The sequence below is a fragment of the Pezoporus occidentalis genome, unplaced genomic scaffold (genome assembly GCF_034315485.1).
Source record: "Pezoporus occidentalis ecotype Australia unplaced genomic scaffold, CSIRO_AGI_Poc_V1 ctg164, whole genome shotgun sequence".
NCBI classification, from domain to species: domain Eukaryota; kingdom Metazoa; phylum Chordata; class Aves; order Psittaciformes; family Psittacidae; genus Pezoporus; species Pezoporus occidentalis.
The window spans coordinates 2,011,972-2,038,121 of NW_026913466.1; the positions used below are offsets into that span (position 1 = coordinate 2,011,972).

The window sequence follows — 26,150 nt, forward strand, 5'->3', positions numbered from 1 at the left end:
CCTTCATGACAACTGAGTTGCTCAGCCAGACATATGACAAATGCTTGTTAAGAGAAAATTATGCAACAGCTTTCTAACAGTAATTCTACTTTTTCTCGAAACCAGTGGTTTTTTACCTTTTAAGCCTACTCTGAGCAGAGGAAAAAGTCAGTACAGTGCCGTATCTATTCATAATACAAAATACCTGGCTTTCTGGGAATTCTACAAGCAATTTACTTTCTTACAAAGAACAAAGCAAGCTAGTTATAGTCCTTTAACAGAAAAAGCTAGGTTATTGAGCTTTTAAATCTGTTTTTAAGTGAGCTTAATGATTGGTAAAGGTGCTGGACTGACAGCTCTAGAGACCATCCTCAATCTATAGCACAAACAACATTCCAAGATCCTCCACGATGTTATAACTCCCAAGGGATTGATACTAAAAGGTTGAATCCACCAAAACTGTTATGAAAACACTACTTAAGCTTAAATAATGAAAGGATACATTTAATAAAAAGGCAACAACAAATAACTAGGTTCTATTGCTCTAGTTTACTATGGTTTTAAGCAACACTATCAGAGCTGTGCATTAAAAGGCATATGGAAACAGAAGCAGACTACAATGCAAAGATGACTGGGCATTTTGCACACAGTGTAGTGTTAGGTAAAGACATTTCATCACAATGCAGGATGAACTGAAATGAGCACAGCAGTTACATAAGCTATTTTGGTTTCAGGACCACCTGATCTTTTTAACTAACAAAGTTATTACAACTATCAGAGCAAGGAAGTTTGAAGACAGAAATTTCATAGGTTGAAGGTTTTGGCAGTTTAAAGCTTCAAAATCTGTTAACTGATATTAGGCAAGCATCCTTTTTCTTTTTAAGCAATCTCAGTATAATGCCAACGTAAAGTTCATCCTCGCAACAGCAAGAACTGAAAAGAAAAAAAAATCTACACATGGACTCTTCTGCTTGCACAAATGCAGTTTAGTTTCTAAGTAAATTAGCCTTAAAAGTTGTACCAAAAGACACAAAGGGACTAATTTCCATGCACACAGCCCCAAATGCAGCAAATGCTATACAGTGAAATTCAATCAACTCATGAAATTAAGGAAACCCCAAGACGGAACATAAATGCTGGTTTTGTTTCATGTCAAATCACGTAATTAAGCAATTTTTTGCTCTCTTACATCCCAGAATCAGGGCAAGATTCATGAATGAGTTAGTTTTAGTGTATTCATTTAACATAATGTACATTGGCAAAATCAGATAAGGAAGCTGTAATAACTATTAGATAAGCAAAACCTGCTACAAACGAAAGATAGGACAAAAGTTGCAAGTGATCAGAGACAGTAGTATTTTATCACTTACCTCATGGTGCAGCTCAGCTATCTGATCTTTCAGCTCTCTGATGTACTGGTTAGAATCAGATTTATTAAGCTGCCCTTGAATTTTTCCTTCTTCTTTCTGTTTTGGTTAAAAAAAACACACAAAAAACAAAAAAACCAACAACAATAGTATATCAAAAATATTATTTTAACGTCTACGTATTTTGTCATGAGCAGAAGCTATTCCCAAACACTGTCTAGTACTTTTCATCTGGCTGAAGTTACAGCAGGTTCTAGGGGTGTCAGTAGCTTAGACCAAGCTGACCTTCTCAATAGTAACCTTAGTACAGGTAGGATTTCATGGAAGAGCATGAAGAATAATGAAGCTTCACAAGTGGAATTCAGATCCAATGTACATGAGGTTGCATAAGCAATTTAGTAAAGCATTCCTACAGAATGCTATCAATATATGGAATGTATCTGAGTGTGCATTATTTTCACTACCATAGTTTTCTTTTAATAACAAGGAATTTCCTTTGTCTCCAAGTGACAAGTAAACGTGTTCTTTCATTGCACAGTAGGACATGCACTGGGAAACACTACATAGGACAAGCTTTCTTCTCCCCTAAAAGATGTAGTAACATATAAAACACTGAGGTATTTATCCTAAAAGAGTTCCAGGGAGCATAAGTGAAGACAGGTATGTCCCCCAGCACCAATGCTGCAAGAGTTCTAGAGTAAAACTGGCAAGTAAAAAAAGCCAGAGATGAAAAGGAATGCAAGATTTCCCTCACTTGTCAACTAGATGCAGCTCCTAAGTTTCAAGATGTCTAAGTAGGTGTCATCTGCGCTTGAATGCCTGCAACACTAGCTTTCAGCTTGTCTTTAAAGGAAATCCTAATTTGACTGACTCAAACCAACAGATCTGAGATAAATAACTCCCCTTGACAGAGGAGACAGGCAGCTTGCTACTAAGAGCAGCGTTGCTGTTTTTTTCCAGTTGATGACAGAAAACACTTTGATTTTGTGTAAATCATATACAACCAATATATTACAGAAATACAAATACAATGGGAATATCTGATTTTTCTACCTGTAGCTCATTTTGCTGAAGTTCTACTTAAAGAAGCAAACAGGCAACCTCAAAGTCATTTGCAAACAAATTTAAATTCCTTTTAGAATGAAAGGTGTCGATTTTTTCTCAAAATACAAGACAAAAAGATTTAATGGAGAGGTTCTTTTCAAACATCCGGAACAGAATGTGTACCAGGACATTAAGGAGGATGGACAACAGACCACCTTCCAAACCCTTTGCTGCACGAAGGGACAAACCTTGAGCACTGTCAGTATTGGCAATCTCAAAGCAATTTGTCTAATTTCAAGCTATTTTTTTCTTGCAGCAAGGTATGCATTACAATATTACTTGAAAACTTTGTCATATTCATACTAATTCATAGAACCTGCAACACAGAGGCACAAGATCCTTTAATGCATAATTCCATACTGAGCCTAGTTTCTAAGGCTCAAATTCACACCCACACAAATTAACACTACTAACTGGAGTGAGCAGGTGGCTGTGTGGTTCTGGGCTGCTGGCTGGACTTAAAACATGACATTGTTCCTGTCCTAAATAGGTAAAACACACACAACACCCACCTCTGTCATCTCTCCTTACAATGATGACTATTGGCATTGGAGAAACCAAAACAGAAGCAACACAACCTGGAGACTAAAAATCATGCTGTTTACATCTGTAGATAGAAGAAGTTTCATTGTTGTCAGAAATTAAGATTCCAGACAATGAGAACAACCTAATCTCTTGTGATAGCAAGAACGTATAGGAGAAATGCATGTCTAAGTCCTTGTTTGAAACCCTGACTTTCAATTTAAGCCTCCTGTTCTATGACTCCAGATTACTATGTAAACATACATTATAGTATCAAAGAATAAGGCAAGGATTTACCATAAATAGAAGATAGGCTTCACAGCCCTTTTAAAATGAGAGTGTAATAAATAGCTGAGCTTACATTCAAACTGAGGGCAAGAGGACATCAAACAGGCATTCCCACGTTAAGTCAGAGTAAGCTAACAGCAGAAGCAACATAATTTACTAGCTTAAGTTTGGCACTGCACAAATAGATGGAAGCTGCTACTGTAAACTATACAGAGTATACCATATTGGGAGTTATACTCTTTCATTATATTTAAGTGGGTTTATTGTTACTTTTTATTCCATAAATAACACTGTAAAGTTAATGCAGACATCGCAGAATAATTTGACACGCATATTTGCTCCTAGAAGAATTGACTATAGCTCCAGTCAGTTGGAGCTGAATGGAAGGCATAAGCCTGGCTTGCAAGATCCTTATTATTAGTGAAGAACAACTAAGTTTCAGTTTTCCTTTCAGAACTATAGATTTTGCAGAGCTCAGAAATCCCCAAAAACATGTTTAGCACAAAAAAGGAACCCTGCAATGGCATTCTATGCAAGCATACGTAAAAAGTCATGCTGTAACTTCCTCTAGAACACTAGAGGTCAGAAGCTGATCCTTCTAACTGGCTGCAACAGGAATCAGGCATTTCTAGCTAAATAAATGAGCTATTTAAGTTCTATAAGCTACAAAGTCTGTCTACAGTAGGTAAATTCAAAAGATGACATAAGCAATTTTAGGATGAGGTATCAGAGTTGTCTTCACAGCTGCTGTTCAACTCTGAGCAAATATGACCTTGGCTTTTAAATAAGCCAAATTGATCACACCATTAATATAGTTATTTAAAGACACTCATACAGGCACAGCAGCAAACCCTGCAAAACATGCAGGGGTCAGACACTACAGCATTTATGTATTTTTTAATCCTTACCAAAATAATCTAATTTAGCGAATAAATAAATAGACAGCTGAAAGCTTACATGTTTCAAATGAACCAAAGCATTTATTTTATAAAAAAGTAGTTTTACCTGTCAGGTTACCATCTTTAAGTCACCCAACATTCTTTGAAACTAAGAAGCTGTCTCATCAATACATATATTTATTTTCATACAAAATAGTCCTATGATCAGCAAAATTGTTTCACTTTCCAGTCACATTTTGTATTTTTACTAAGTTCAGGTTAGTTTCTAGCTCCTTTTATCTTCTGTTAATCAAAGGTAAATTTTAATGTGAGTAACTTAGTTGTGCTAGCAACACTAGTTTTTCATGAGGGCAGCTTGACAGAAGTCAAATAGAAAAATTGTCAGCAGGAAAAACTTGAACATGGCATTTCCTTCTAACATGACAAGCAATATGAAACAGCATTCCCTACTATCTGGCGGTATCTGTCACAAAGACATAACACTTTCTACCAAAAATTCTGTAATTCTAGATTTGCTTCTCAATCTACCCTAGATTATACAGCACATTACCTATCACTGATTATCATTTCCTAGCGTTTTTAATCATAAAACTGTATTACATAGATACAATTTCTAAATCTTGAGACTCATCTAGTCATGAAGCAACTGACATTAATATCAGTGTTACTATTTGTGTGGTAATGTCAATTAAACTTCACCAAGAAATAGAGGGACAGGGAACTAGCTAGGTAGTGAGTGACATCAAAGTGGGACAGAAACTGGGAAGTAAATGTACAACAGGTACTGAATAGAAGCGAAACAAAAAAAAGGACCTTAGACAATAACACTCATGGATTCTTGCAGATTGCATCTTCAGCCTGCTATCTGCAGGATATGGCTGCTCCATTTATTTAGTTAGTTGACGTACTGCAGAACAACTTAAGATAATAATCTTCCAGGAATAACTACTAGCTCTTTATCATTCATTTGCTTCTCTGGAGACGAGTTTTTTCCATTCTTCCTTACCATATCTTCCATACTGTAATGCACCAGACAGCCCCACTAACATAAGATAAATAAAATTGCTTTCATGTAGCTTGAATTTAACTGAATGCTTCCTTCCTATTGTAGCATTCACTTTAGTAGGAACCAGGCATTTCACTCTGCATTGGTTTTATACTGTGCTTGAGAAGTTTTGTACTTCTGTTTTGTACCCAGGTCAACTGTAATAGGTCAGAAGTGAATGTTAAGACTCCACTTACAATTACAAGTCTTTAAGGAATAAACATCACACCTTTTAAAAGGAAACAGCATAAACAGTTGGTGCTCTCTCTCCATGTTTGGTTTGTTGATTACTTATTTACTTTTAACCTAATTTTATACACATAGAATGTGGGTTGTTTTTTGTTGGTTTTTTTTTTTTTTTGATGGGGAGCACTATTATAGAAAATCTGTGGTATTTGGAGAGGTCACAACGACACAAAATAGCTGATCTCTAGGCAAATAATAGTCATTTTGAGTTTAAAGTTAACATGCAGTGAAAAAGACAGACAACATATCAATAAGCAAAGTTCATTTTCAGAATAGTAAAACAATGAAAGCTAGACAATTCTGTGATCTAGACATTTTGTTTAAAAACCCCTGCAGTCATATGTGGATTAACCCCTACATCCATTTCCCTGCTGCTGCATCCTGGCCTCACTGCAGTGCCTGCCTCCTCTTCCCGGAAGGGTTTTTAGAAAAATGATGCCAGTTGGTGTTACACTGTAATTAAAGATCCACCACCTTGATGTTGCTGCTTTTGAAGATTAATAGCTCTCTCCAGTCTTAGGGTCTCTTCCAACAGACCAACTCTACCAGCACTAACAGGGTTAGAAAACTTTCTATCAGACAAGCAAACACCCTAGTGGTCAGGTATCACCTTCGCTCAAAGGAAAAGTACTTGTGAACAGTACACAACCCAACCTCCTGCCTCAGAGGCTGTGTATAGTGAGGGAGTAGCATGGGCAGCGAAGCAGGAAGTGAGCCCTACAGATCAAAAAACAGGCACTAAACCAGAACTCTCTTAGGCCCCTTCAGTTTCGGAAGCTCTCACCTCTCTCATCCTGCTCTGAACTACAAAGTGACTGTACTTGCATGCATACCAAAAGTTACAAGAGCTCCTGAGAAGAAAATCTGTTCCCCCCAAATCTGCTTCTTAGCATGAGGAAAAATCAGTTGAGATTCATGGTTGTCATCATGCTTAAATCTTTCTTTGACTGGCTTTCAAAGAGAAAAACAATTTCTCTGTACCTTCAAAAAGCAACAGCAGCTACTTTCAAGAAACACACCTAATGCCTACTGAGAACTACTGAGCATACGGAGCTCAACCAGCATAGGAGCAGGATACACACCTGGCAACACAAGAATACAGGGACAGACTGCTTCAAAGAATGATGATCTTAAACACCTGAACCATTACTGTACAGTATCCCCTAAAAATCAAGTATAGTAGTCATGAAGCTTAAATAACATAAATAACCATGTCACTGGAAACCTCTTGGAACATGCTGGAGGCACTAAGCTCAACTGACATTTAAATGTAAGATAGAGAAGATCAGTGTAATCAAACTTCAGCTGCAGGTGTTTCATTCCAAGAGGAACACAAGCACAAAGTTTTCTGTAACACTCTTGATGATCAGATCAGAGTAGGAAAAGAGACATCAACAAGAAAATCAGCTATTTTAAATTATAAGAAAAAAATCTAGGATTATTTTCACTTTAATAACTGTGAACACAGAGAAGAAAACCCAATGCTTTAGGCAGCCAAAATCCAGGCATACCAGTCACTTGCTGTTCCTCAGGTAACTGTGTATCATCTTTATTAAAAATGTCTAGAGGGTTGGACATTTCCTTAACACCCTTGCTTGATCTTTTCTGACTTCAAAATATTTACTTGGTAACAATCTGCCTCAGCCTCTTTTCAGGGGACTCTTTTAAACTCTTACTCTGTGGCAAAAGACACTGTATTAAAAATGTAAATGAGGTTTATTCAAAAGGGTAAATGTGGTAACTAGTGTCCTTTCAGTGACTTTACAGTGACTCATTCTAGACTTTCAAAAAACATCACTAACATCACACACCACTATTGATAAGAGTAAAAAAAAGTTTCCTGTAATTTGAAAAGATGGAAACAATTTCTTTACTCAACAGTCAGTACTTGGAAAAGTTATTAAACAGAGGTCATAGAAAGGCTTCATTCTAACGAAACAGTGCTAAAAGTTTAAAGTGTGGGGGAGACAACTAGCACAATCATGGATTTCCTTTACAGTTATTCTCAAAGCAGCTTTGACATGGTTAGAGATAGGGTAAATGTGACAAAGTTCTCTGAATCTGCCAGGAAACACATCAGGAGGAAGTGATGTTACCCCCTGTATAGATCCACCTAACCAAGAGAAGAATGAATTCTTACAGCTAGTTTTTGCTTTAAGATTACTCAGACCTGAGCCAGGTTTCCTATATCGCAAGTGTGCTCTGTACTTCTCCAACCCAAACCAGCCATGGATAATTTTAAGCTATGGATATCTAATAATTTGCTGAAATGTCTTGCTTTCATCCTGCTAATACTTCCAAGTCACATTTGCTTCCCAAGGGTTTTATAAGCTGAACTGGCAAGTAAGAGAAAAACAAGGAGAGAATAGAGGAGGAAAAGTAAACTTTGTTTATATGTAACTTTAGGGTTTTTCTTTATCACTTCTGGGGCTTAGTTATATGCAAGCCAAGTTAAACTTCAGTTTATTTTTTTTTGTTATTTTTGCTAAGGAATGTCTTATACAATATCCATCAGGTATTGGACTATTCCCTTGCACTTCAATGTGCTTACACAGAAGTTTAAAAGCATAGGATCAGGAAATGAATGCCTGACCAAGATGACATTCAGAATATATAAAAAATAACTTCTTAACATCACAACAAACTGACAGCTTGCTGCATAGTTACATCGGCTGTTAAATGATAAGAGTTCCACCTCCTTCTCCCTCTTTTGTCATTATTACTAACCAACCCTACGAGTGGCCCAGAAACTGTGATTTAAATCTAGCATTTGTGCATGTAATGTCAGATCAGTTCTTATGTGGGAGTAGTGATACTCTGCATTACAAATTTAACACCAGTGTCTTGCACCTACAGGAACAGTTAAAAGAAAACTACACAGTTTAGGTTAAGCATTGCTATGGACCATGTGGACTGGCACTAAATCCCTAGAGCTTCTTAGAAAAGCACCATCCCCCTCAAAAAAAAGGAAGGTTATGTGGTGAGTTAACTTCCTCCATCTTTATCAACTTTGAAACAATATGACCAGCAGACTTGTTTGTGATTCTCTGTGTTAAAAGCACTATTACTTTGAGACTGACACCTACTCTCCAAGGCTAGCTAAATGTATTTATGGTATTAAATATTGCATTTCAAGTCATTAAGGCGAGTCAAGATTAGAAGGCCCTCTTCTTCCAACATCAGGTCACAGCAATTCCAGTGACAAGCTGAATGGAAGAGAATGCTCTTTCTCCAATGAGGAAGAAGCTATTTAGATTTTCAACTTCCTTAAAAAGCAGCTTTTGGCTTATATTTTACAAGCTTTGGGAGTTAACAGCTTTCCAACTGCATGATTACCTTTTCTGGTGCAGGTGTTTCAGAGGCCTTTGAGCATGACTACCGGAAAAGGAATTTCTAGTTGTAAATTTTACATTTGCTGACAGAACACACTGGTCAAAAATCATGTTTGCTTACAGAATCTTAAAAGAAACAAAAAAACCCAACAAACAAACAAAAATAAAAGAAAACCCCAACTAACTGTCACAGCCAAATAAAAGCATTCCAACTCACGTCTAGAATGGCAAAAATAAGTAAATTGATGTTAGAGGAACTTATTTCTACCAAATCACTTTTGTTTTAAATGTCTTTATGTGGTTAACAACCAAACAAGAGAAAAACAACAAAAAACCTAAGGCCACCTAGAATATGTGAAAAATGGAAAAAACATAACTAAAGATTGCATCATGAAAGCAGTAATTGTGAAAACAAAGGAGGGATGATGCAGAACAACCAAACATGAGACAATGCAGTATCATGACAAAAGAGGGGCAGCATAATCTTTGGATGTATTAGCCCGAGTAATGAAATAGATTACATTCCCACACTTCTTTACCTGCCTTATGACAAGGTATTACAAAAACTTGCATGAAATTCTGGCACCCATAGCTTAAGCAGACATATGGTAAAGGAACAGGAGAGAGCTGTGAAATGACAGCACTGATGATTTGATCAGTCAAACAGAAAACCCAGTCAGACGTATTTACATTAACAAATGAACACAATTCTAACTGGGCAACAGCAATCAGAAAAAAACTTATGCTCATTATGGGATTCACCATTTCTCAATTTCATGAAATCAAGACTAGAGTACTTTTGGGGAGACCCATATCAGTCAAACAGTGGATGCAGGATGGCATCTAAGTCATCGCTAAAGTAAAATAATGCAAAATGGACACTGGCTCCTTGCCTACAAAATCACATTGTTCTAAGTAACCTTTAAACTTTTTTCTTTGTTGTGTTTTTTGTTTGTTTTTTTGTTTGTTTGTTTGAGGTTTTTCTGGTTGTTTTTGGTTTTCAGTAAAATGCTAACACAAGTAGAAGATTGACCTAAACTCAGCTACTCTCTTATCTTACTAGATGATAAATGATTCATATGTAATACTTACTATACTTAGATAAGTATTTCTAATGTACTGATCACAGCATTATATGATTAAAAGACATGATTCCTTTATCTTTAGTGCCTGCTGCACTAGAAGAAAAGTGAAAATTCTTTTTTCAAGCTCTATTATATTTACTTGTACATTCCATATATGAAGAGATGCCAAAGATGCAAGTCGTTGAGAAATCATAGGAAAAGAAGGCTTTGACACAACACAGTAAAATCATCACCTTGAAGGGAAGATTTGAAAGGGAAGAAAGACACCAGCAACACCAGTTAAAAATAAAAGTAAACTAGAGTAATAGCTTCTAGCTTGGGAATAATAACCAAGAAAACCTTTGAAGATAGGCACAGCAGAATTCAGACAGGACAACAGTATATGAGTATAGGAAGGACTTAGTAAGGCATCATGATTTCTCAAAGCCAAGAAAATATAAACAGTCATGTCTGGTTCTCATCAAGGGACAGTGAAAGCTCCAAAAGGAACTGAAAGCACAAGGAACAGCACGGAGGCCAAAGGATGCATCTTTAGATCCTACAGTGATATGACAGCAGTAAATCACATACGTAGTTTCAAGATTTACATAAAGGGAGTAAGAGTTTTATGACAAATCTTCCAATACTGGTCATAGCAGAAGAGGAGTAAGCACAGAAAAGAACTGCTGCTGGAATCAAGATGTGTGCATTCTTTATTTCTGAGGCAGACAGAGAATGTTTTTAATCTCATCTATTTATCAGTAAAAATTACCAATCATGGGACAAACACAAATACACAAGTCAGTTTCACAGTGCATTGCCTGTAGCACAGCACTTGCACAGAAGAAATTATTAAAGCTCATAAGTCTGCCCCTAAGACAGATTTCAGGCCTTTGATTATAAAAGATGCCCACTCAGGAAGATAGCATTATCCCAGCCGGCAAAGCAGAGCATTGCATTCAGAATAGGTTAATAAGAAAATAAAGTGGAAGCAAAGAAACCCAATAAGTACAAAAAGTAATCAGCATCAGGTTTCACATTTAAGGCCATCAGCTGTTACCTGGATTTCTAGTTCAGCAATATGCTGTTGGAGCTCAGCCACAGCTGCAATGCGGTCTGCCTCACGGAGCCGGACTGCCATCACTTCTTCTTTACTCTGAAAAAAGTAATAGATTGAAGCTAACAAATAATATCAGTTTCAATTAATTAAAGACCATGCAGTGCTTTTACCCAAACTCATGTCAGTAAAGAAAACTGAATATAATACTGCATGAACTATCATGCCAATCAACAAGGCATACTCTAGAGAACCCAAATTTCATTTTAAGCCAAAGAATTGTGTGATCATCTAATATAAATTCCAAATTATAATAATACATACAAAAAAACCCTGTGTAGTTTTGAAAACATGCTATTATACATTTCCAGGACTATAAAACAGCTTTCTTGTGCTCCAGAAATGTTGATTGTAAATTAACAAAAAGTACCAACATATAAAAACCCAGTTCATGCTTCAACTTTTGACTTTATACATAAGAAAAACTACACAAGTTACTTAATTCATCACTCTCTGTATAAAAAAAACAACCCCAAAACCAAACACAGGAGCACGCACATTCTCAATCTTGCCTAAGTCTAGGTATCTTAGTCACACTACACAATAAAGATTTGCAAGACAGTTTAGAATAAAATTCTAATGCCTGTAACCTACAATCAGACTCTTGATACAAGTTTCACCTGTCAGTTATAATGAGAGACAAGTTGTGTTTTGACAACAGAGAAGAAAATTTCCTTATTTCTGTTTTACGAGGCAAGTTCCCAAGACTTCAGAGCACAAAACAAGCACAGAGAGAAAACAGTGACAGATGGTGACTGAGGAATACTTTCAGCTGGAATACATGTAACTCTGGGGAAGAGACAGACTAGGCCTAGGTGCACACATTTTTCTGTCAGACTGGTGTTAACTGTGCAAACTCTAGTTACTGTACAGTTTTCAGTTATTTTAATATGTATTTCAGTTATTTTAATATGTGCTTCAAATTAATGGTACTTAGCCACCCTTCATTAGACAATTTGGTTGAGACTAAATTGAACATGCCAAAGCTTATCTATAGTAGCTACTTGAAAACATGCTGTTCATTTAAAACCAAAGATTCCTTCAGTGAAAGCACATAGAATCATAGAATAGTTAGGGTTGGAAAGGACCTGAAGATCATCTAGTTCCAACCCCCCTGCTGTGGGCAGGGACACCTTATGCTAAATCATCTACATAATCCAATCAACAGCATTTGTAATCAGCGGAGTCCATTTCAGAGGAACCCATCATGTGCTAACCCATTATTGCTAAATTCTGCTGCACAATTGCTTGAATGAAGCCAAAACCACGAGTCCACAGGATTGCATGTATCTAACTGAAAGCTGAAGGACAGACTGGCTTGGTTTGACTTTGATATCTGAAGTCAGTCAATAGTGTCGCTCTAGATGACAGTGATGCTTTATCTCTGAAACAGAACATGTTCTCAATAATTACCACAAAAGTTGATATAGTAGGAAAGACAAGACTGGGGTGGGGGCACAAGTCTTATGTTGGAAATTCTTTAGCAAAACTGATTAGAAAACTCAGTGCTGTGTTTCAAGAAACAATGTGAAATTAAGTCCTTGCTGTAGAACCAGTCATCAGGTAAAAGGGGAAAACCATAAGAGTACACACCAGTGACAGAGCTGCCATACAGGTAGTATGAGATGCAACTGCTTCAAATATACTAATTTCTACATATGGTATTTTAAGCTATCCTTTAAAGAAAAACACAAGCTGTGGAATTAATGTACCAATTCTGCATAGAAAAAACAACTGGGGATTTGAAAATAATAGATCCTTTTATGATACACCTCTTCAAGTCAAAAATACTGCTATCTAGCAAAGATGAAGTGACAGAAAACTAGACCATGATTTCAGATTCTTTGAAACAATAGGAAGAAAAATCAAACACCAGTTTCTAATGGAGCCAGGAATAACAACCTTGCTAGATTTAACATGCAAGGTGGAAGTTGTAAAATATTTAGTGCTACAAAAACTTCACATTTGTCTGTATTGCTCCAAGACATTACCTGAAAGACTACTGAAACTTTCATCATCAGTTTTGAATACAAAGTTGTTGTATAAGTAACACGAAATAGCTTTATTTCAGTTGTTTACTCAGCAGTACTGCCTTTTAAATTCAGCCTACCTGCTATTATCTGTATTGCAAGCCAAATCTAAGTTGGCAGCAACACTATTTAGCAAAGTTACAGACACTGAATCTACTTCTGGAAGGACTGTAGGAATGACGAGTCTGCTGTTACCGCTGGAGGCTAGCCCTTCACATTTTTAACGTATGCCTTACACAGCAGCAATAAGACACTGGCTCCTCATACACCACATTAGTACAAAAAAACACCACCACCACCAAACCAGTAATGGTTTGGCCTGATAAGAATGTTCCTCCATATTAAACATCAGCTTTAATTTCAATTCACTTCAACATTAAAATCTCATTTTCCTGACACCGTGAAACAACCTTAAACAATCCCAAGCAAGAATTTCCTTCATTTATTGTGGTACAGAGGTAAGAGACAGGAACCTAAAATAGTCTCTTCAGAAACAAGAATAAGTGAAAGCATTTAGCATGAATGTTACATTAAGCTAAAAGTCATGATTCCAGTAGCTTGAATGTGGAATGACAGAATGACAATTCTTACAAATCAACTGTCAAAGGCTTTTTATTTCCTTTTATTTTTCACTTAACTGTATATCATAGAGTTTGAAATTGAAAAGTTTTTCGTAAGTTTGAAACAGCAAGAGGAAACTCAATACAAAGTTTTGTCCTATTTAAGGAGCAAGAGAACACGTAAACTCGTAAATGTGGCTTAATTTTTTTGATGACAGCATTCTTATTAAATCTGTACATTACTGAATTGGCTGTATAAGAGAGTCAAATCACAATGACAGTTCACAACAAATGTCAGGGATAGAGGGAAACTGGAACCCGAAAGGAAACTACATTGAAGAAAGGTAGCTTCCATCAAGTTAAATTTGAGCATTTTTCAATGCAGTTGGCAGAAAATCCATGGGTATTTATACAGTACAAGAGTCTATATGGTCTTACACTAAGCCTCATCCCAAGAAGTAACAGTCTAGCTCACAGTTAAACATTAGAGCTCTAGGTAATTTATATGCAAATTGGTAATATGTCTTTTTATATCATAAACATCCACTTGGAAAACAATTTCAACTGTATTCTTTTTCCTGTTGGTGACTGCAAAACAAGTTCCGGGATCTAATGTTAGTGTAAGTCAGTATCACTACTTCACTAGCTATTGACCACCACTACTTTAGGAAAATATCTAAAAAATATGGCTGGTGCTCTGTCTACTACTATCACACTTTTCTCTAAGCCATGGTAGAACATAACTTTCCAAGCAAATTATCCCAGTGAGAATAGTCATTAGTCAGCTTAAAGACATACTACTCTTTTTAAGCGACATTAAAGCTTCTGAATATCGACTACGTCTTCTTCATCTTTTAAGGATTACTGAGTGCCTTCAGTATCAAAAAGCAATCAAAGTTATGTGTTATATGAAAAAACATGTCAGCAAGGCAGTGAAATAATGGAGAAAAAAATCAAAAGGAATAATCTCAGATTTTTTTTTTAAATAAAGCACTTAGGAAACCAGTGTTTATTGTAAACATAAACCAGCCAACAGAAACGATTTCTTCTAATTAAGATGCAGTTTCTTGTTTCCTAAACAAGATGTGGTGGAGTTTGAAGACTCAGAAGTTAAATGCTTTAGATTCAGGTTCCACTGGAAACAAATGGATCTGGCAAGACAGCAAGGAAAATGAAAACCTAACGGAACCTGAAATAATGAGTATATCCCAGTTATTTAATGTTCTCAAATTTCTTAAAAATGGAACTGAACAACAAAAAATCAGGAGTGTGATGCTATAGGAAATCTATGGACATTAATAAGGCTGTCATTTCATCTCCATGCTAGGTGACAGTGATAAATCACTCAAGCAGTGTTCAATCAAGTCTTGATTTATACTGCCCACAGAAGCCTTTGATGGAACAGCAGCTAACGCAGTCTTTGGGGTATGTATGTGTGTTACAAGCAGAATGTATATTGGATAGAACTGAGAAACAAACATAAGAGTAGGAACAAGTAGTGCACATACAGAAGTTTTGTTAACTTGAAAGACAAAACTAAAATGTGATCATGAACAGCAAATTATATAACATCTGCTCTCAAGTTGCCAACTGACAACCAGTTTAATAAATAGCATTCTAATTGTTCATTTCATATTACAGTACTATGTTTAACATAGAAGTTTCTTCTTTAGAAATTACTGATTGTTCAGCACTAGCTAATTTCATAAAAGACTAATCATACAACTTTTCGATTAAGTATAGAGTTGTTTTAATGTCTTTAGCAAATATTTTAACTATAGTGATTTATTAACTAATACTTGCCATTTTTTAAAATAAATTCAGTAGCAATTTCAGGAATATTTTCAACCAAGAGAAAAAAAGCTTAAGACTTATATTTCCTGTCTACATTATGTGTGCACAAGTTAAACACATAAGTTATTAGTAAATGGTTATGGATTTAGTTACAAAAAATAATTAAATCTGAGATTCAAACACCAGACTGGGCTCTTTTGTGCACTGGCAGTAGTAAAACCAGCTTTTGCTCTGTTCCCTTAAAGTCTAGTTACTAATAGGCAATGAGTAGTATAACACTCCCTCCTATAGACTTCTCTGTTCAAATACTACTCGCACTCCCTTTCTCTGAAGCTAAACTAATTCTGCAGTAACAGTCAGTGTTGAAGTAATGAACCTCTTCTGTCAGTAAAGACAATCAGAGTCCACAGCTACCAGAATCTGATGGGGAAGAGTGACTTTTTATAAGTTATACACAGACACTCTTCTGAGTAGAACCCCACTTTAAAGTCTATCTTTCTGGGATCACAAAGAAGTAGCTCTGTCAAAACCTCAAGTGATTTTTGTGAGACAGTAAATTCAATACGATATTGTCGAATGAGATAAGAGAAGTTTTGGGTTTGTGATCTCTACTCAATGAAGACAATTCTATGCAACAACAGCAGACAAGACTAAAAAAGTACATACACATTAGCACACAAATAGTCAACATTGTGAATAAATATTATTTACCTTGCATTCAATCTCTGCTTGTCTACGTTTTGCTTCATTCAACTGAGCAAGAAGTCCTTTGTTCTGTGCAGAAAGATACTGTACCTTCCCTTGTAGGCTGGTAACCTCTTGCTCTGCCCTTCTTAAGTGGTTACTATTAATCTGATTCTGAAATTTATGACAAGAAAGAGAAAGAAAATGCATGTTAAGGAAAGATCTCTGACATTAATTTAACTCCTTAAAGTCTGACAAGAATGACTTGTAGATCATTGACTATAAAAAACTTTTGATGAAAAGGCATTCAGAATTTTCTAAATGTAATCAGAAAACTTTGCATGACATTTGGTTTATGACCACGACATTCAAAGTGTTCTTAAACAACAGATGACTCATTGTAAGAACATTACTGCAAAGTTCCTGTAATTGTTTTTCCCAATCTCTTACTTAGATAAGGCAAAGATTTTGTGAGCTTTTCTCCCAACTACAGTAAGAAGCTGACACATCCAAGAAGCATCAGGTATGTTAGAAATACAATGTGCACATTTCTTTCCAGTGAATTCCTGAAAGTAATGTGGCACCTTAATTGAGATCACTGCATTAGTACAAGTCACACCATTTTTACGTGAAACTGTACACAGACCAATAAATTAAAATGAAAACCAATTCATTTCTGTAGGATGACAGCTGAATAGCATAAGTATGTACAAAGACTTGATACATAAATACTGAAGCGAGAAGTACCTAAAGGTGTTGTGATATATAATCCAGACAGCAGGATACATATGCCCCCTACTGACTAAAACAAACACTCAGATGGGGAAAGACTAACAAAAGCCCACATTTACCCTAGTGAAATAGTATTAACACTGCAAGTAAAATTTTAAAAGGTCAGAGAAAACATTTATCCAGTTGCTATAGAAAAAGTGTGCCACTGTCAGAAATGAGCCACCATATTCCCTGCAGTTCGCTCATCTCTCTAGCACACCCTTACATGCTTTCCTAATTTCTGGGATTGCTGAAGCTTGCCAAGTAGAGCTTTTGCTTGTTTAGCCTTTTCAATGCACAGACTCCTTCAAGTAAAAGTTACATTGAGGAGCTATTTCATGGGCAGGTTTCTCAAAAGCCTGTTACAAAACCCTTCTCAATCAACTGCACATTATGCTTATTGATTCAGTTGACAGTTCAACTAATATAATATGAAGTCACCAACTGTAAAACACTTTCATTGCTTAACAACCTATTCCCTAGTTACCTTTTTGGCAGACAAGTTATTTTTGTCTGATCTGTACAAATCTCAGCAATAATGAATCATATTTTCCTGGCATATGAAAGGTAAAGCTTCTGCTAAAAAACCCCTGGCAACGTACAGCTATTTTGCTGTGAGTCCACAGTTTAGTAGCCAGACTCATCACCTCAGTAGGTAACCTAGTATAGGCAATTTCATCAGAAAAAAGAAAATACTGCCATTTGAAGAATTAGAATTACTGTTATCAGCATAATCAGAATTAGGGTTGTGAAATTTAAGACACCTTAGATGCACTTTTGTTGTTACAACAGTTACAATTTAATGAATTGCAATTCACACACATTTACAGATTCTACCAACTAATCCAAATGAGAAACTCAGAAAATCCTGGAAAAGACTACATAAAAGACGTTAAAGTAAGGTAGATTGTATGTACTAGTCTCCTTCCTAGTCTAAAGGCATTAAAAAGCACATTTTGGAATTAAAGTTACACCTGTAGATGATAAAGATTATTGGATCTCTACCATTTGACACCAATTTGCCAGCATTCAGCTCCATTCATACATGCTAGCATTCAGTAACATACCTGTGTTTCCATCTCCATCATTCTTTGTTTGGTCTCTTTCAGTTCAGCCTGAGTTTCTGCTTCTCTCAATCGGACTGTCATCAGCTCATCCTGTAGCTCATTCACTGTGTTTTTTCTGGGAGGATCTTTCCATCTTCCAGTGGTACGAGCCAGATGACTCTGAAAAAAACCAGCATGGCACTGCTGACAATGCCTGATCATTCCTGGAGTCCCCTTATTTCATTTAAGATCTCAGAGTTTCATAGGACAAGTTACCATTGTGCTTTTGTTTGTCTTAAAATCTAGAAACCCATGGAAACTTACTAGCTTTAAGAACAGACAATTAAAAAACTGAAGGCAGTCATCCACAACTGCAATAAGACAGTAAACTGCAGGAATATCCTGAGACTTTTGCCTCTTTCTAGCCCTTAATATTTAGTGAAATGGTATTGTTCAGGTACTGCCTTTCTACCAGAACAATTAAACGGCAGCACAGGCTCTCTGACATCTAGAACAAGGAATCAATTCCTAACATAGTTTTGAAGTAAAGTTTCTTGCGGCAGCTGCATCTAAAGGTTTTCTCACCTCAGCAGCTTGATCTGCAATCACTAGTTTCTACTTGATCTCTACATCTCAAAATTGTGCTTTATTATCATTCACTGAAAATAAACTGTTCAAAGTGTATTGCTACACATACCTGCCAGTGTTCCTCCAAATCTTTGACTTGCTGCCTTAGTTCTTTGAGACCCATCAGAGCTTCTGCTTCTCTTAATTTTACTGCAATCAGTTCTTCTTGTAGTCTAGCAATGTTTTCCTCATCAGGGAGAGAGCTGTTCCTCTGCAACAAGGACCATCCTCTTAAATATGTATTTGAATAGATTTGTGCTTAGCGAGACCCACACCAAAGATATAGGCATGGAATATTAACTCTTCTTACTAGCCAAACTTGCTTAGTTACACATCCTCTGCAAAACAAAAACCTTCAGAAATCTAAGTTCCTGGATATAGCAAGGGTATACAAGTATCATCCACCAGCCAACTACAGAAAAAAAGTTGGCAAGTTAGTTTTAGGTATTCTGACTTACAGATTTCCTAGAATGGTATCCCTAACAGAGCAGTATTGACACTATTTTGCATATGGCATCTTAAAACATGGAGAAAAATCTGAAATATTTTGAGCTACGATAAAATTAAAGAAAATTCAGAACTGAAATTACACCTTTAGAGTTATAACTTTCATTTAGATTTACAGGAAATCTATTTTTTGGGAAGCCATCTGGCTTTGTAAAGGACAAAAGATATATTGACAAAGGAACCATCCATTAATATTGATAAACAACAATCAGTCAAGAAAAGGTCTTACAGATGAAAGTGCATGGATATTTACAAAAACACACAAGGAAAAAGTAGAAAGACTAAAGAAAGCTAAACAGAAAACAGGAAAACACAAGGCAGGAGTGACCTGGGTAAAGTAAAACAGCAATGAAAGCGAAATAATGAAAGCGCAAATAACGAAAAACCAGGGGGAAGAAAAGGGACACAGTCTGCCTAACTACCATGGCCCTACATCAAATCATTGGTCACCAAATACTTAAACTGTGCTTCATCCCTTTCTACTGTGCTTCTCAGTAGTAATTTTCAGCAAAATGAAGTATGTATGTATATATGTAATACTGTGACAATTGCCAGGTCTTCTTGAGGGTCAAGAGCAAAGTGCATTATTAACATTAATGGAACACAGCACAAGAGCCATTTATGAGCATCTCCACATTTCAAAATCACAGGATCCAAGTACTGGCAAATATAGGAAATGACAGGCTGAGCCTCTGAATGCTTACATCACCGATAGTATAGCCATGCAGGTCTTGGGTAACAGAACAGAATCTTCCCAGGTTATGTGACACATCACTAAATGAGTGGTAAACAGCTCTATATGTAGGAATTTCAGGGAGTTATCTTAGGTCACTTTCTCATGTGCCCAAGTTAATTATGACAAACTGTTACTACTGTGCATCTGTGTTTATCTGCTACACTGGAATTTCACTCACTGCTCCAGTTTCTCCTTCACATTAAATTTCTTGATGTATGCTATCTTCATGCTGATAAAGGTTAAGTGAAGCAGCAGTCTCTTTCTGAACTTAGAAAAATAAGTTATATACCCAGTTCTTATCAATGTTTAGTACAGTAAAAACTACCAGACTGTTAGCCTGCCAGACTCCTAATCAAGCACCTCAGATATAAACAGAAAAATCTTTATTCCAGTGGGTTAATCTAGTAAGTTTTGGCCACAATGCTGAGTACACAGCTCTAAAATTTCTATGAGGAAACAACTTCCAAAGCCAATACAACAGGATTTGAAAACCATGCTTTATGTTGGGGCAGTGTTCTGGGTTCAGTCAGTTAGTGGGGTTTTTATTTCCACTTCTTCTATTTTATTTTGCATGTAAGTTTTTCTTCAAAGACATGTAAACATTTGACAGTTGGTTTGAGTACAGCTTGAACTCTGGCATCAGTAAGTCACAAGCTGGGATGGCACCCAAAAAGGAGTAGAGATTTTGATATTAAACAGTGGAGGTGTTCTTTCCCTGCCCATTATGGAACAAAGTGGGAGATACTCAAGAACTGGGAATGCTGAACTCTTTCCTCCACCCCTCCCAAACTATTTATTTTCACATCACCTCAATGCTCATTCTGAGCCTACTGCTCTTGTTGCAAGATAAAATTGAGGCAATTGATGTTTTCTGCAAAGACTCCAGCAGAATCCAAGTTTTGCACTGCAGTGAAGTTCAGAAACAGAAGAAAAGTGATCTGTTCTTCACAAACCTTTCCAAGTGCAGACAGATCTTAGGTTTTTTTGCTCAATTAACTTCAGGTTTGAAAAGCCATGAAAACACAGAAGAGAAGATTTAAGAGCACAGTAATGCAAAGAATTACAAGGACCTGTATTCTCTTTCTAGTGTTATTTTATATAGAGGGTCCTGGTTTGATTTACCTTTTCCATCTCTAGAACTTTATCTTGCATCTCCTTCAAGGCACAATGGGATTCTGCTTCACTCAGCCTGGCTTGGACCAACTCTTTTTCCAGCTGTAGCACAAAGTCTTCACTGTATTGTGAACTGCATTTATGCTACAAAGTTTGCAGAAATATGTTTAGTATGAAGCACAGATGGTTTGAAAGGGATTTTATTTGCCAGATTCAAATGCTTAACATTAGGAATACTAGCTTAAGATCAACAGAAGTGCTTACCTTACGCAAGCCTATTAACATGTCCTTCCAGACTGCTAACTAAGAAACGTACTGCTGTGCCTCTCCAGCAACTGCACCTCCACACAGCCAAATGTGTAAAACCAAATTGAGACTTTAATTAGCACTGATGAGCAACAATTGACTCTTTGTTACCCAAACTGAAGACTTCTCAAAAGTTCTGTGATTATTTTGTTATATGCAAAAAAAGATGCTTAGGAAAGACTGGCTAATTGCAAGATTAATACAAGTATCTCTCTTAATCTCTATTCACTTAAGCTCTGATTTAACAGAAACTTCTAATAACTTGGATTTGAAATAAAGTCATGTATGCTTTAACGCACAGCCACTTTAGTTTGCCCCTTTCTTCCAATTCCAACCCTTAGCTCTCGTTTCCCACACTATACATATTTCTTCAGAGATTCTCTTTTAAAGCAAGTCTTGTAGATTTATGAGAAAAATCCAGGCACAAATAGCAGTATAGCTCCTTCTAGACAGACAGCATAGGCCAAAGCTACAACGAAATTTGGTTCTTTCCATATAGGACTTACTCCAAAACTATCCCTGACCAGCTTTGCACACCCAAACACACACCCTCAGTAATAAAACACCCTTTCCAAACCTCATGGGGGAGGAGGATAAAAAACCAAAACAAAAAAAAAAAAAAAAAAATCACAGTTAATTCACCATTAACTTATTTCTTGCCTGTTGATTAGCTGGAATTCAAGGTGAGATCTATCCTTTCACTTGCTAAAGCAAAATTTCATGAAATTGCATCTTTCGATAGATGGATCCAACTGAAGTTGTATTAAGCATTTATATTCAAAAGCCCCGCTTGCTCTTTTTAACTACTGACTGAAGAAACAAATTGTTTTCTTTCTTCCCTGTGTCACTTTAAAATGACTTGAGATTCACCACAGATTGTCAGACCATGCCATCCTACAGCAGCATTGACATTGAAATCCCCAAAGCACAGATGCCTAGGTAGTGTATGCATAGGTACTCTGAAAATTAAAGGGGAATTGTTTAGTACATCTTTGGTGCCATTAAATACATTGTGAAGAATATATACTAGGGTTCACAGATGTAAGTTTTATTCAATTAACAATGCAACTTTAAAATCCATAGAGCAGTTGTTATACTGAAGATACAACTATTTCTTATTTTGTTTGCATCAAACAGTTTAGTTTTCTGCATCTAGAAACAGTTGACAAGATTAACAGAAGAGTCTTCAATCCTGCATGCTTCTGTTAGGGTATGACATTCCTTGACCTTTAATGCACAAGCCAAAGGCAAACAGGACAAAACAAGGATTTACAGCATGTAACTACATGGTCAAGGAACTGGGTTTTAATTTGTTTTTATACTTCTGCACACCACCTAACCCTTTCATCATGACTCAGTAGAACCAAAATTCAAAATCTACACTAATGTTAGTGTTACAATTTGTTGTATTGTTATGTATATATATGCCTACAGGGAGCTATAACAGAGGGGATTTATACAAAGCATTAAAAGGCAGAAATAGCTCACAGAGGTAGTCTTTAGTGTCATTAAGACTATCCATTTAACTGCTCTTTCTACTTAACTGTGCAGTTGAACAAAGTAAAAAGATCAGTATATTTAATATTAGTTTTTCCTTATGCAAGACTAATTTAATCCCGCTTCTTTTTAATTCACATATTCTCTTTGTCTCGGCAAGCAGTGGAGGTAGGCCTGATTTGAGTGTAAGAGAGGATGGGTGGACAATGCTGATGTATTTCCACAATTGCTTCACATAATCTTTCTTACTCCCTGGCTGTTGGTAGAGCTTCATCAGATGATACACACAGCAACCTAAATGTACCCTATCTTTCTTGTTCCAGATTCTGCTTATGGAACAAGAATGCATGCAGTGTTCTTCCCTCAGGTAAGAAGTCCTCTTGTACTTCCCAGGAAACAGAGAGAAAACAAGAGATCTGAAGAGCTGAATAAATATTGTTGCAAAACCGGGATGCAAGTTTATTCCAAATAATTTTGGACTAAAAAAAATTAACTGATATTTGTCAAATCGTAACTAATGAAAAGTATAAGAAAAGTTACTCATCCAGTTTTAGGCACAAGTCATTACTTCTTTAAATTGGTCTTTAGATTTCACCCGCCTAAGGGATACACTAGGAGTACTTATCTAGCCACAACACACTTTAAATCAAGTCTTGATAGACTGGTACCCTCTCCCCCACCCCCAAAGAAAAAAAATATATCCACGATCAAAACAGATTAAAAAAAAAAAAAATTTAAAATACTCAAAGTTATAAGTTGTGATGTTTTACTCCTTCCAAACACAAAATTTTAGCAATTTAGTATATATAAAGGTAACAAGTTCATAGTCAAAAGACTGTTTGATAACTAAAGACCAGCTTCTTTAGCAAAAGAACTGCTTTTAGATATTTTCCTTAAGCCGTAAAATGTTTGACAAAATCCACAATGTCAATCCAGATTTCCAGGCAGAAGCCAAATATTTTAACCAGAGCAACGCTGTTTGCCTTGGCTGTGTTGAAAAGATGTCTGTTACATAAAGCACTCCAATATAGTTCTACAGCTATCTACTTCTGAAAGAAACAAGTCCTTGCTTGGCTTCACAGAACTGTTTTTATTTTCCCCCAACACTGCTTAAAAATCTTAGTAACATCTCTGAAGCTGGCATAACCATTCCTAATAATATTTTGGCTGATGATAGATTACACAAAGTTACAGAACGCTTTTCCTACACTGAAGGGCAACTAACAGATGGTTCAGAAGCTGCCCAGCTAACTTTGTTTGCACAGGTAAGTGCTAACTGTAGTACTTTACTAAATACAGTAGTTTTATTTTGTGCTTTTTGGTTGCAAAACAGAACATAACGTAAAAGAACCTATATTATACAATAAAGCAAAGCTTCCATAAGCTTGCAGCACTCATTTACAAGCACACATTACTTTATTATTATTATGCTCTCAATTAATATAAGTCACTTTAGCATGAGTTCCTGAAAACAAGCTATGCATTATGGAGTTGCTGTAACAGTGACCAGATTCATGGCTATAAATGACCTTGCAAAATACATATGCTTCCATCTGAATGTTTAGTCAATTAAAATTCTATCTTCACATAACACACTTGAAGAGCCTATTTAAAAATAAGATGTGAAGCAATTTAGCTTGAACTCTCATTTCTCACATTCGATTTTCAAGCATGCAGACTGATGAGCTAGGTAATCATTGAAAATTAGAGTAACATTGAGAAAGATTGAGATCTGTGTTCTAGAGGTGTATTTAATTGGCAGAACTCATTTTTATACATCCAGCAGAAGCCATCTTTTTCATTTAGGAGCAACAGCAGAAAAAGGAGAGAAAAACTTCAGCGTGTAATTATTAGGAGCAAGTTTAAACAGGCTTATTATGCTCACCCCTAACTCTTAAATACCATCACTCTTGAATGCCTTAAAAGAAAACTTCCTGTACTCTGTTGAAGTCAGGTACAACTTCCTCTATGCAGTTCTTGATTTACTATAAGTATGAGGAAGAGATCTCCCTCCTCTTAATCTTCTGGCTACCCACCACATCAAGAAGCCTTTGGCAAGTTTCTATATTTAAAGAATATAGAGACAGATTAGTACCATTCTCTTCGAAACCATTCTGGCAAATATTGAGATAGCTGAAGCACTGAACTCCAAGAGCATTTCAGAATATTTCTACCTTTACAAGTATTTTTTTCCTAGCTATCAATATAAAAAAATTGTACAGGTTTTTAAAAACTGTTTTTAAAAGTTTCAAGGTTTTAGATTTAAAAATTAAAAATTTTTAATTACACTGGTTTTAAAAACCTTAGTAAAAAGCAATGCTGTAAGTGTAAGATCTAAAAGTTAGCATCCAAAGTAAAATTAAGTGTGAAGTCTCTATCCTAAGCATTACTATCTTCTGCTTCCTTTCCTGCCCTCCAAATCACCTTAAATACATTCAGAAATATGTAGAATACATTTAACTACACTTTAACATGTGATATATTATATGTTCATTGGTACTATTTTCAGGTTGTCTGGAAGAAGTACGATAGCAGAACTTCCCTTCCTTTCACTAAGAAGCAATGATAAGAAATTTGTAGACTCATCACATCATAATAAAGTCACTCTGGTTCAACTAAAAACTCCCTACATATATTGCAGCACAGGAAAAATTCAAGTTGCATGTAATTTGGGCTTCTGCTGTTGGACTTGAGTGAGAAGAACATTCCTCTACCCATCTCTGTATTCAGCCTTACGAATAAGTGCTGCTTCTTTATATACACATATCCTATAAGCACTTTCCATACTTACCTTTAAGCCATCCAACCTGTATAATCAAAATCTCTATCAAATCTCATACAGCAGGAGTGCTCTCAAATCTCAGGACAGAATAAACCCTAGATTATATTTAAATACAAATGTATAACCTTTTTACAAAGGATGGGTTAGTTTTCTTAGACATGCCATGGTTTAGAGAATATTTTTGCTGTCAACAAAACAAAACCCCTAATCCTATGTCTCCTGCCTCATGATTTAAAAGTAACAGCGAGTTGATTTGGGATTGTGGAGATTTTCGGTTGTTGGTTTGGGATTTTTTTTAATCGCATAGCGTTCAGAAAAAGCAGCCACAGGTATCCTTAGGCAGTTCTTTTCACACATTCCTATTCAGAAATTCAAAGCCAAGCTTTATAGTTTCTATCACGCTGAAACAGATAACTCAAGATTGGAAAAGATGTAGATAATATGTAGGATAGATGCTGTACCATTAATTGGACATAAACTACACAATTCATTTTTTAAGTGCAATCATTTTTGCTAATCAAACAAAACAAATAATTGGAGGGAAAAAATATTAAAGCAAGTATTTGTACAATAAAACTGAGGAAGTATTGCCAAGAGCAAAAAAAGCTGCTGGCACTCGGAAGCAGCAAAGAGATTCATTCATCTGTGTACTCTAAATGCAATGCCAAAATTCGAAACAAATTCATGGATTTCCACTAGGTGGTATCCTACGTGTACGCAGCTGTTTACAGCTG

The 26,150-nt window shown here is 36.1% G+C and overlaps 1 protein-coding gene across 10 annotated transcripts in view; it reads right to left on the reverse strand.

Annotated features, from left to right (window-relative positions):
- Positions 1 to 26,150, reverse strand: part of EVI5 (ecotropic viral integration site 5) — a 77,908-nt gene that overhangs the window by 20,945 nt on the left and 30,813 nt on the right. For 7 of the 10 annotated variants that reach the window (XR_009963705.1, XM_062613183.1, XM_062613187.1 and 4 more), the window contains 6 exons: positions 20,841 to 20,975; positions 18,546 to 18,686; positions 17,870 to 18,028; positions 16,059 to 16,205; positions 10,907 to 11,002; positions 1,350 to 1,445 (listed from right to left, as the gene is read on the reverse strand). Coding sequence is in view for 9 of the 10 variants with exons in the window: in XM_062613183.1 (XP_062469167.1) it covers positions 1,350 to 1,445; positions 10,907 to 11,002; positions 16,059 to 16,205; positions 17,870 to 18,028; positions 18,546 to 18,686; positions 20,841 to 20,975 (774 nt within the window). In the remaining variant the exon portion in view is untranslated. The remainder of the gene's footprint in view (positions 1 to 1,349; positions 1,446 to 10,906; positions 11,003 to 16,058; positions 16,206 to 17,869; positions 18,029 to 18,545; positions 18,687 to 20,840; positions 20,976 to 26,150) is intronic. The other 3 variants (XM_062613184.1, XM_062613185.1, XM_062613190.1) reach the window with 3 other exon arrangements.